General features: G+C 48.1%; 1 protein-coding gene and 1 long non-coding RNA gene across 2 annotated transcripts; both read left to right on the top strand.

The window, feature by feature from the left end:
* The first annotated feature begins 6 nt into the window (after positions 1-6).
* LOC131213573 (uncharacterized) lies at positions 7-3,080 on the top strand. The gene is made up of 4 exons (XR_009156965.1): positions 7-156; positions 231-799; positions 908-1,852; positions 1,950-3,080. It is a non-coding gene; the product is annotated as an uncharacterized LOC131213573 (long non-coding RNA).
* A 1,842-nt stretch (positions 3,081-4,922) lies between these two features.
* LOC131214083 (neutral alpha-glucosidase AB) lies at positions 4,923-8,552 on the top strand. Its single transcript, XM_058208442.1, has 3 exons — positions 4,923-5,228; positions 5,419-7,923; positions 8,006-8,552. The coding sequence occupies exons 1-3, from the start codon at positions 5,104-5,106 to the stop codon at positions 8,232-8,234; spliced, it is 2,859 nt and encodes a 952-aa protein (XP_058064425.1). The 5' UTR covers positions 4,923-5,103; the 3' UTR covers positions 8,235-8,552.
* Positions 8,553-12,455: the final 3,903 nt, after the last annotated feature.

The following is a 12,455-nucleotide window of genomic DNA, read 5'->3' as shown; positions in this document are numbered from 1 at the left end:
TAAGCAGTAACGATAACTACAATACGGAAGATTTAAAAAAGGAGCGTCAATATCAAATGGCACCGATGTGGAAAAAACACTTCGACGGAACCGGGCAAGGCTAATGCTGTGCAGGGACTTCTGGATGACGTCGACAGCAAAAGAAACATCAATGAGGTAAGGCAATTAAGACTGTCGATAATATTGTATATTTTTCAATTTTTCCCCTTCAACATACTCCCCTTCCGCAGGTCGACACGCCTGACGAGTAAAATGGTTCTACATCGCCTTGAATTTGGACTTACTTAATTCTAAGATCTGATCAAGCAACGTCCCTGCATTGTTCGCGTTCCGCTGTTCTTCCTTAAAAAATCAGTATGGGTACTAATAGGATCCCGCTAGTAGCTCGACGTGTTCACGCACTCGGGAAACCTATATACACCAAACAGCGGCTTTCCTCGATCGTGTCTGCATAGTAGCCATTATGACTTCGAGGAATCGACGAAGTACTACCTACCGAAGTTTTACATTACTAGAACAGAAGACCTTCACCCCGGTAGCAGCACAACGAGCCGAAGTAATCGAGAAGGGTAACTGAAGGCCCTCTGAGCGTTTGCCCTATGCCCTACATCGCCCTAGATAGACGTCGCTAGCTTAATAGAAGTAGTACAATCGTGCCATTTTGAAACGCACTTATGTATCAAACGAAGGCGCTGTCCGAAGAACGTCTTTAGAAATTGGAATTCGCGCTATGAGAGTAGTCTCCAAACCACGATATACGTATTATTTTCTGCTTCAATCAACTTACTTATTGTCCAAGGTACGTAACCTGCTTTATTGTTCATCCCAAACAGTTTCCACAATGTGGGTTTATTGGTTCATAACCTTTTTTCTGTTGATTCCTAATTGCGAATGTTTTATTTTTTAGACCACGATCCTGCTCGGTGCTCGATTTGTCTGCATAGTCACCATACAGATTTGAAAGAAATTCAACGAAATATCGCTAGCCAATGTTTGCCACACTAGCAGTATAAAAGATAATTGCCCTGGTAGCAGCATAGTGAGACGAAGTAATAAGGACGACTAACTTAAAGGCTACTATAAGCGTACCTACGTCGTCCTGTATACCCTACGTCGTCCTGGATGGACGAATGAAGAAGCAGCCACCTAGATACACGAAATAAACGCACTACGACAATGTGTTAGACCACAACGTTATAAACGGTGAAATTTGACTGCGTATTGGGAGGATTCAACGACCAAAGAAGGAGAGACTTGAAAAGCTATACAACATACGCAAGCAAGAACTCAACGGTGATGACTGTCATTAACGTCCTTCATAATGCCTTGCCGGCCTGAATGATCTGTGTACACGGAGGGTGATAAATGACACCTGGAGGGGGTGATAGAGGAGCGATGCAATGTCACGAAACGTGATTAAGCCAGCAAGAACAACAAGGGTCAAGACCCAAGCCCATCAAAAGTTATGTGGACGGGACAAGGGAGCGTGGATGGACTCTCTAGCAGATGAAGGGGAGAAACTGGATAGAAATGGCGATATCCGTCTCCTACTACATATCGAAACGCTTAAGAGGATCAATTCTGGAATCATTAATTAAAATATTAAAGCAATAATAAGAACAGCAGCAATAATACTACAACATGGCAGTTAAAAAAACGCCAACGTCAATATCAAATAACTGGTATGCAAAAACACTTCAATGAAGACGGCTCAAGGGTAATGCTGTGCCGGGACTTCTGCACTACGTCGACAACCAAAGAACATCAATAATCAAAACTCGTAGCTGGTGTGATAAAATGAATTGCGGGAATAAAAAAAAACAATTTTCTACTACGATGCTTAAGCTTCAAGGTACGTATCCATCCACTTGTGTTTTCAGCGTCTAATAGTCTCTATAATGCACTATATCATTCTCTTGATATCTAATCAGTAATAAATTATATTTTAGATCACGTTCCTGCTCAGCAGTCGATGTTGACCGAGAAGGAGTCTATTTCTACACGACACAGCAATTAATGCCTGATAATAGCACTTCCGCATCGTGTCTCCATCTCAGCCATGCCGAGGTCAAACAAGGCTTGAAATGCCGGTTGTCTAGGTTCAACACACTAGCAGTATAAAAAAAATATCATCACGGTACCTTCACAACTAACCAAAGAAATCTAGGCGGGTTATTTTGTACGTTAACTTTCGATAGACAGGTTAAAGATAAGTTTGTAAACCATTCTTAAACTAAATAACAGAGTTTCATGCCTATGTGAAGACATCGACAAATAAGAATCGAAAGAATATCATGAGCTTTAATGGCTATATATTTGAAGCAAGCAAAGACCGCTTGGCGATTTTAGCCGGATAAGTAAGTAAAATAAGTAAGAAATTGCTATACATGGCTTACAGTAGCTAACGATAATTTTAAGAAACAACCAACATTATAAGAGCAAAATAAATAAACGTTTGTTTTTCTAGGTTTATCTGCAAAACTTTCTTTCATTTAAAAAGTTAACAATACTTTACATATATATGAGGATAATTTCACGGTGCAAATTGTCATATTACTATCATTGTCTCTAAAATAGATGTTTTAAAACAAATTCGAACTCTCATCTCATATTACATCCTAGCATTTTTTTATCGATCATTTTTCAAACTTATTGCTGCACCACTTACATGTACGAACTCTCCTTGCACAGTAATTTTGTAACTAAACTGAATGAATAAGCACAAAAACAATCGGGATCGGAAAACAAAAAGCAGCAAAAATGACGATTGGTTTCTTCACAATCGTGTATTATTCGCACCGAATCGACCGCAAAATGAATTATCACTGCAATTGAATTGAATGCAATGCGAGTAAATGCACACTAACTCACTTTGACGGTAACAGCAGTAGTATACGAATTATTTATCTATATTGTTACATTGTTTATGTATTATTGTTAATTGACCGTTCTACCATGTGGCAAGAACTCATGATACACAACGCCTCTGCAGTCGGAAAAACAACTGTAATGTTAGTGTCTTGATACTTTTTGAACCGAATTCGTACATATAAAAGATCGAAAAACACATAAACACCTATATGCACAATAAAAACATAATAAACGAGAAATAGACGTTCAAAAGCTTATAGTGTTGTAGTTCATTTATTCCATTATTGTTCCGAAGGGCTTATCGACACTAATGCTAGTGTAATTGATACACAAGATAAAACGGGAAAAACGCGTGATATTTTGCAGGATTTCCAAAAGAACTAATCCGAGAGTCTGTAAGTAATCTTTCTTACCTGAAACGAGTATGGAAAACACCTCGTTGTAATCCGCGTAACTACAAATACACGATAAATGTAGTTGAGTCTTTCCTCCAATTTAACAGTTCAGCGTTTCTCCAATTTAACATGGTGAAAGCCTGCCCATGATAGAATACAATTTTATTCTCCTATTGGTTAACTTAAGATCTGAAATATTTCATTTACGAAACAACGGGCTTCGACCGGTTTCGGAAAGTTTAATTCGACCTTGTGAAAAGCACAGATCTTACAAATTCAATCCACGCACCTGTAGCGGTTATCATTGTGCTTTACTAATTCGCATAGTAGTATTCGCTCACTGGAAGCTGCAATTACTCTGCTTTAAATGGAGCTTCTAACGGCTTGGCCATGCATGCCGTTAGAGCATGAGCATGAGCTATTATGCCGGTGATGCAAGAAGCATTAGTTTACATCGTGAAGCAGGTTTTGGCAATCGTTGGTAATATAAAATGCTGAACAAACGTAAAAACATGATAAATACGTTAAAACGAATCTAACTACCGCCACACATTTATCGATCCTCGTTAAGGGTTAACTATTGGAACTGAGCTCGAATATCTGCTCGATTGGCTATTATTTGTCTCACGCTGCTATTTAAAGTCAATATAAAGCCCGGGTGGTATCGGCTCGGAGGGAGATGCTCTGTACATTAAATAATATTTAATTAATATAGTTTTTATGTATTTTAAACGAACAGAACTCGATGATACTCCGTCATCGAGCTATCTGCTCGATTGTGTTTTGTATCTGGGGTGCCACACGGAGCGCAAACACTCGATCTGACATTTCAGATTCCAAATTGTTTGCGCCTATGTCAAAACGTTTATACCTCAGTGGACACGTAAAAACCGTTTGCAAGCGCTTTAGTTACAAATGCAGGATAATGTAAGTTCTTATTTGGTGGTTTAGCAACAAAATCCAAAAAAGAAGAAAAAATATTCAAAAATCAACTTACCTCTTCGATTTCTATTTTCTCTTCACCCCTATTTTGTCGCTCCGATTTGCGCTTCGTGTGGCACCCCAGATAGGCGGCGTTTCGCTTCTCGTCCTCCATTGTTGCTCATTGCTGTAGCTGTAGCGTGACGTGGTTCATATTTTGATAGTACGTAGTATATATGTGTCGATCATGATATGCTTTAATACATATTTTTTTATTTTCCGACCAATTTTAGCTACTGTGCATATAAACAAACCATTGTTGAAGTTGGATAAAATGTTACTTCAAATTTTATGTGTATGTATATACGAACATAAATTAAGTATGTCAACACTGCAGTGTCTTGAAAATATACTCTTTCGTCCATTGCCTATCATTGGTATTCAGCGACTGTTTATCTCATTGTTCTTATCAACAAGAATTTTTTTTTGCTATCCGTAGTGCGATGATTGATTGTGCTGTTCGGAGTGTCTCTATACAGCGCTGTGGTGCAAACTGCTCGAAAGCCAGGACGAACGACAGATGCAGACAAAGCCAGATGTTCCGTGTCTGACGTGTTTCACTGTACGTTGGAGCAACCTGCATCAGACGTTGGTGAGTCTGACGGCTAACTTTATTTTCGCCATTGCTGTGGCTGCCGGTATCACCGCTCATCGTGGTTCTGGCGCAGCTACCCGTTTGTCGATTGTGGAACACTAACCCTAAGCAGAAGTTTTCTGCAAACGATTCTTAGCCATTGAAGTGTACGTTTCGTGTTCCGCCTTGGCAATCAACACGACCACCAACCTCCCGTTCGATTCCTGCTCGAGTAAGAAAAAGTACAAGGAGTGCAGCGACAAAGACGCTTCAACCTGAACCATGAACCGTGTGCCGGTAGGCCGGATATGGCCACTGGTTGCCATGGCGATTGTTTTAGTGCTTGATCATGCTGCTGCTGTGGATCGGAGCAACTTTAAAACCTGCGAGCAAAGCAGTTTCTGTCGGTAAGCTTTTCCTTGTCACACTGGCGCAGCTCAATTATGATTTACGTTCTAGAAGTCTGAAAACGTACGCAACCTGTTTTGATTATTCGCTGTAATTGAACTCATGGTTCTACCTACCGCTGAACGCAAGGCTTCGACAAACAGCTTGCGGCCTCCGTTTATAGTGATATTGTTTTCCTGCCTTCCGTAGCCGGCTTCGATCGCTGAATGCGCAGACGAGTGAGGTTGTCGCGCTGCCCGAGACACTGCAGCAGTTCAAGCAGCATATCACGCTCAACTTGCGGCACCAACGGACCCTGCACGAGTACACACTGAAGCTGGCCTGTCTGCGCGGAGCGAACACATTTCACCTGCAGGTGGACGAGCTGGAGCCGCTGACCCCGCGCTATCGCGTGACCGATGCGTTGGTCCAGGAACCGCAGTACGGTCCGACGAAAGTGGAGGGCAGCTCGGGCACGCTCATCATGGTCGCGTGTGGTGGCGGAACCGAAGTCGAAACCAAAGCCGCCATCCAAATTGCACCGTTCAAAATCGACTTTTACCGCGACGGGGTGCTGGTGGTGTCGGCAAACGGCAAGGGTATGATGCGGTTCGAGCACCGCCGTTCGAAGCAACAACAGCCAGCGGCGGAGGAGGGCGGCGAGGTCGAGAACGGGAAAGCGAATGACGAAGAAGCGGCAGCGCCTGGTGCGACGGCGCCCCCCGAGCGTGACGATCCTGGTGCGTGGGAGGAAAACTTTAAATCGCACCACGACTCCAAACCGAAGGGCCCGGAAGGGATCGCGCTCGATTTCACCTTCGCGCAGGCGAAGATCCTGTTCGGCATCCCCGAGCACGCCGACAGCTTTGCGCTGAAGCACACCGCCACGAAGGACACGGATCCGTACCGGTTGTACAATCTCGACGTGTTCGAGTACGAGCTGAACAACGGCATGGCCCTGTACGGCTCGATCCCAGTCCTGTACGGCCACGGCGAGTCGGGCACGTGCGGCGTGTTCTGGCAGAACGCCGCCGAAACGTGGGTGGACATTTTCAACGACAACCAGGAGGCGAACGTGGTGTCATCGCTGGTGAACCTCGTCCGCTGGAACAGCCAGGCCGAGCCGCCGGCGGCTAACTTTATCTCCGAAACCGGCATCGTTGACGTGTTCGTGCTCCTCGGCCCGTCCCCGAACGACGCGTTCCGCCAGTACACGGACCTCACCGGGCGGGCCCCGCTCCCGCAGCTGTACGCGCTCGCCTACCACCAGTGCCGGTGGAACTACAACGATGAGCGCGACGTCCAGACGGTCGCGGCGAAGTTCGACGAGTACGACATCCCGATGGACACGATGTGGCTCGACATCGAGTACACCGACGGCAAGCGGTACTTCACCTGGGACCACAACAAGTTCCCGCACCCGGTCGAGATGATCAACAACCTTACCGCTCGGGGGCGCCACCTGACGGTCATCATCGATCCACACATCAAGCGGGACAGTGGGTACTTCTTCCACAACGAGTGCACCGACATGGGCCTGTACGTGAAGAACAAGGACGGCGGTGACTACGAGGGCTGGTGCTGGCCGGGGGCGGCCAGCTATGTCGACTTTTTCAACCCGGACGCCCGGCGCCACTACGCCGACCAGTACCTGCTGGAGAACTTCCGCGAGCAGACGGACACGGTGGGGATCTGGAACGACATGAACGAACCGTCGGTGTTCAATGGCCCGGAGGTGACGATGCTGAAGGACAACAGGCACTACGGTGGGTGGGAGCACCGCGAGGTGCACAATTTGTACGGTCACCTGCAGCTGGTGGCCACGTTCGATGGGTTGTTGCGCCGCGGCCAGCACACCCTCCGTCCGTTCATCCTCACCCGGTCGCACTTTGCCGGCAGCCAGCGCTACGCGGCCGTGTGGACCGGCGACAACATGTCCGAGTGGGGTCACCTGCGCGCCTCCGTCCAGATGTGCTTGGCCCTGTCGGTGGCCGGCTTCAGTTTCTGTGGCGCCGACGTCGGCGGCTTCTTCGGCAACCCGGACGGGGAGCTGTTCTCCCGCTGGTACCAGACGGCGGCCTTCCAGCCGTTCTTCCGTTCGCACGCCCACATCGACACGAAGCGCCGCGAGCCGTGGCTGTACCCGGAGGACGTGCGGCTCGTGATTCGGGACGCGATCCGCAAACGCTACCGGCTGCTCCCGCTCTGGTACACACTCTTCTACGAGCACGAACGGTCCGGGCTACCGGTGATGCGCCCCCTGCTCGCGCACTACGCGCGCGACGCAAACGCGTTCGCGATCGACCACCAGTTCCTGCTCGGCGACCAGCTGCTGGTGGCGCCGGTCCTAGAAGCCAAACCCGCCGGCGGTAGGCGCGAGGTTTATTTTCCGGTGCGCGACGACGGGCAGCCGGAGTGGTGGTACGATTGTGACACGTACCGGCGGCACGCAACCGTCGGCATCGAAGCGATCCCAGTCGACGCCTACAAGGTACCGGTGTTTCAGCGGGGCGGCACCATCGTGCCGCGCAAGGATCGATCCCGCCGGGCCACCCCGATGATGCGCCGCGACCCGTACACGCTCGTGGTCGCGCTCGATCGCGACGGCGCCGCCCGCGGAACGCTTTACATCGATGATGAGACGAGCTACGAGTACCGGCGCGGTCATTATCTTTATCTGCAGTACGAGTACCGCGACGGTACGCTGAGCAGTAGGTAAGTGGCGTATGCGTAACGCTGTGGTCCGGGCAATCCGCTAACGCTTTCTCTTCCTCTCGCTGTTCGATCCCGACAACAGCAAAATCGATAGCACCGCCAGCTATCCGACCGAGACATGGGTCGAGCAGGTCGTGTTTGTCGGGCTACCGCATGCTCCCACCGGTGCCATCGTCTACAGCGATGGTAGCGGCAAATCGGCCCCGCTTGAGTTGATCCGCGATCCGTCCGGCTACGAACCCGGTACGGTTATCGCGCGCCGACCGCACGTCCTAATCGGCAATGCCTGGTCCATTAAGCTGCAGTTCTGAAACGGCACCCACGTCGCAACGGGTGACAGGAAGTAAGACATCCCGCAGCCTGGATTGTGTCGAAAACGTTTGTCTCCTTATACTCATACCCGGTCTTCGGTCTTCGCATGCTACCACCGGCTCTTAGCGTATCGTATTCGGAACTGCACGCTATAGTGTAGGTATCATTTTTAAGGCCGCTCATAGAGCAATGTTTCTCGCGTTCCGTTCCGTTCAAGGCTGCAAGTAGAAATTAGCGATTTGGCGTTCCGCAAAAGCACATGCCGTCCACCCGGGGGTGCGTGATTGTGCAATCTAAATTGTGCTGCAATGGAATAAATGGTAGACAAACACAACAAGATTGGCCGTCGTTTCGTTTCTTCGGTGACCCCTTTTGAGTGACACTCAATCGCGCTGCGTCACGGACACCTACGCCAGGGGGACGGGGTGGCGTTCATCCGATAGGGTTTCCGATCCATCACGGTAGCCCATTGTTGCCCATCTGATGGGGTAGGAAATTAAAAGACCACATTCACGTGCGTCGATTCTTCCATCAGCAGCAACAGCATCCCACCGCCGATAACCGTAAACGTAATGGTGGGAGGAAACGGTTTGTTATCGATCGGACAGCGCCAACTGCCGATTCGACGAGACACTGTGCAACAATGGTCCGGTCAAACAATAGTCCAGATATGAAGATCGCTCTGGCTGCAGCACGATGGGCTGCTATGGTCAGCAATCGAACCACCCGGAGGCCGCCGGGGACAAAGGTCGGGCGCCGAAAAACCGGTGGCAAATGGCGTTTTAATGCCATCATCGACTGGGCGTATCTTTTTGAACCTCAAAAACAAACACATGCACAGATACACATGGCACAGTTCTAGCGGTCCTCACTGTGGTGGTGGTGCTGGTCGTGAGCAATTATTTTTCCATAAGCTGCCTGCGAAAAACGCGTACGTGGAGGTGTTCCTCCTGTGTGCTGTGCGGTGCGCCAGGACCAGCACCGGGTCAGGCACCGTTTTCGGTTCCGTTGTCCCGGCTGCGCGCTACAGCGGGCCGGCCGGCTTTTTTAGCCGCGCACTGTGCGGCGATTTTTGTGATTGACAATAAATTTTGCATGCCCAACAGGGGGGAGTAAGTGTTTCTTTTGTTGCGATTTGCTTTAGGCCGAAGGGGTGGGTGGGAGCTCCACGTGGGCCGCGCCAACACGCCGGTGCATCACGGCGCGAGCCCTGCCGAACCATAAATCAATTTTCCTCGTTAATAACTCATTCGCGGGAGAATAAATCACTCCGTAATGATCTTTTTACTGGTTGCGAAGATGCGAACCCTCGTGGTTCTCTGGAACCACCGGCCCAAGGAACCTGTAGCGCCGTCCGGTGGTGTCACTCGGACCCCGGCCCGCGGGGGGCATAAACAATAAAAGCGACAAGCCACCGAGCGCCCACTTTTATCGGTTTATTGTTTATTCGCCGGTTCGGTTGGAACTGAGAGGTGCCTTCGGTGGTGTCCACAATCGTCCCTGAAGACGCCTGAACTGCCTGGTAAAAAGTTGTTGACGTGGGCCAGGGCGCTTATAAAACCCGATTGTTTGACAATCCGCAGGCGGAAGGCGTAATTTATCGTTGCCCGATTGCCCGCCGATTTGGCGCTGCGAGCATAACGTACCCGTGTGGATCCTGGCCACAGTTAATGTCTTTTTGGCAAATAAAAAGCGCCACGTTAATGGGGTCTGGTGACCGCGGCAAGCGGCCATTCTATTTCGGGAAAGTATCCTCCAGCGGGGCATTTAGTTGCTCCGGAGCGGAGCGAATCGTACAATTAAATCCGGGCCCTTTTGCCACACCGGGATTTCGTGGAGGTACGAAAAATCCTCCGTTTGTCAATCGAATAAAAAGGTGAAACATAACTGTGTCAAAGAGCAACGTAACCCCCACAACGAGCGTTGTGAGTCACGGAACGTGGACCTGATACTATGGGGAAGGTCGGATACAAACAACATATCGCGTTACGAATGACGGTGAGGGATACTTGCGAGGATGCGGCACAGGGATACAGAGAAAAAAAATCAAGAAAAAATCGCCCTGCGATGCTCCTGCTCGTAATTCCATGATCATAAATTATACGCTTTTCCAGGCATCCCTTCCTACCCCGTGTGTGAACGACGAGCGGGTAGAGAGGGAGTCACCAAACGGACCAAAAAATCGAACCGAAACCGAAAAGGAAGTGTTTGAGAGTTCTTTTGAAGACGGCAGTCTCGAGCCCCAGATAGTGGCCAGCTCGCCGGGCATGGGATTCCATTTCCCCCCTTGATACCTTTCAAGATTTTCGCATTTGTATTTGACGTTTTTCTTTACCTCTCTTTCCCCTTTCTCGCCCCCTCCCTCCTGCCTTCCTCGATGGGGCTGCTTGCGGTTTTCACCGGGGGGATGTTCTGCTGATGTCACCCCTTGTGACTTTTTGGTCGCGCGCACCGATCAGGTTCCAATTGAATGCGGTGGGAAGGGGGGAAGGGCGAGGGGCTTTGCGTGGTCGAGCGAGCCTTGAACCTTGTAGTGGCGCGTAGCCTCCGGAAGTTCAGTGCAGTCGACTGATAAATTCCTGTCCACCTCCGCCTCCGTCCCAGGACTACCGTGGGAAAGTCGGCAAGCCAGCCAGTGGTGGTGTCCCTGTGTCCCTGTGTTCTGCTGCTGGAGGTGCCTTTCCCTCAGGTTGCTCGCCCTCGTTGTAGACGTGGAGCGATGCCGGACTTGATTTCGGTGTGCTCCGGGTGGGGAGGAACCATCATATCCGGTTTTGTTCGGGCCGCTGGAACAGCTTTCGGAGTCGCCAGCTCTTTTCGGTTTCCATTGGGCCGCGGGCCATTAGCGTAAGTACGGTAACCCGCCTCGTAATTCTGCCGGCAAATGGTGGACGTGCATAAAATTGAACCTTATTTTTCTAGGACATTTCCTCGAGCTGGGAACAAATCCCTCTGCCCATAATGCGCACCGTTTGGCAGCTAAGTGATGGGTGATCCACCCCAGGGACCCGCCTGGAGTACGCCGCTGAGGACGGAGATCCTATGGGAGGTTTGTTTGCATATGCGCGGTTGGGATTGGATCCAGATGATCACTCCAAGATCCGCGACTGGGCGTTAATGAGTTGGCATAATCAAGAGCATCCAGCTTTCTGTGTAGTAGATATCGCAGATAGTACATGGGCTGAAAAGTCTCGACTTCCGATGAAAAGAAAACGTGTTGTTTTTTCGGCTCCAAAATTGGCTCTATTCATCAACCATCCCCAGCGTCGCTCTAACATTTCCATAACACTTTTGTAGATGCAATCATGCAATGGGAAGCCAACACGTTCTTTTGATATCTTTACGTTGTTAGCTAACTTCACTTTTCCATCATACAAAACGATATTGTGATTTTTTTTCATGCATCATCGGTGTCACCACGACCTAACCACATTTGAAAATTAACAATTAGCCAACGTTTTATTGTGGTTTCTTCCGGCGTCCTTACAACACTTTTCAAACCATTGCGGCGTTGGAAAGGTCCTTTATCCCATCAAGCAGTAGTACAAAAGTGTACACTCGAAATTGCTTTCGATGCATTGTTCTGAAAATAACAAAAGTAAAAAGTAGACTATCTTGAAATTTTAACAGCTTTCTGTAGATGGTTAGTAATAACAGAAAATAAAGGATGAGTGTAATAAGTCTGGCGTCTTTTACGTGTTAGGCTCGGGACATTGCAGCACATGTGCTATATAAGGTTGGGGAAAAAGCAATCCATTATTTTTGGGTGAAATTCAAACATTATTTACCGTATTTTTCCGTGTATAACGTGCACCCATATTTTAAGAGAAAAAAATGGAAAAAAAGTTTTTTATTATGCCTTTTTCAGATATGTGATATCCACCAAATACCAAATGATAATAATGTGTTATTCTAAATATTCTATAAATATTCTAAAGTAGACTAAAGATAAAATGTGTATACATTGCAAAAGACATACTAGTATTTTATATTTCGTAATAATCTTCAAACTCAGATTCACTGCTGTCTGACAAATTGATATTCTCTAATTGCTCTTCAATGTACTCCTCATTGTCACTCTCTAAAGAGGTACATTATGATAATAAAGTATCCGGAAATTTGTGATTTTGAAAAAATGCTTTATTCGATTATTTTGTGGCGTTAGATTGCTACACATGTCAGTGACTTATGGTGGAAAGTTCGGCCATTTTAAATTATCA

This window comes from Anopheles bellator, chromosome X (assembly GCF_943735745.2).
Source record: "Anopheles bellator chromosome X, idAnoBellAS_SP24_06.2, whole genome shotgun sequence".
Taxonomy (NCBI): Eukaryota; Metazoa; Arthropoda; class Insecta; order Diptera; family Culicidae; genus Anopheles; species Anopheles bellator.
Note: the sequence above shows the minus strand (reverse complement) of the source record. Positions and strands in the feature narration are given on the sequence as shown.

Coding starts and splice junctions, on each gene's coding strand:
- LOC131214083 (XM_058208442.1), top strand. CDS start 5,104: ATGAACCGTGTGCCGGTAGGCCGGATATGGCCACTGGTTGCCATGGCG. Junction 5,229..5,418: donor GAGCAAAGCAGTTTCTGTCG/GTAAGCTTTTCC, acceptor TGCCTTCCGTAG/CCGGCTTCGATCGCTGAATG. Junction 7,924..8,005: donor GACGGTACGCTGAGCAGTAG/GTAAGTGGCGTA, acceptor TCCCGACAACAG/CAAAATCGATAGCACCGCCA.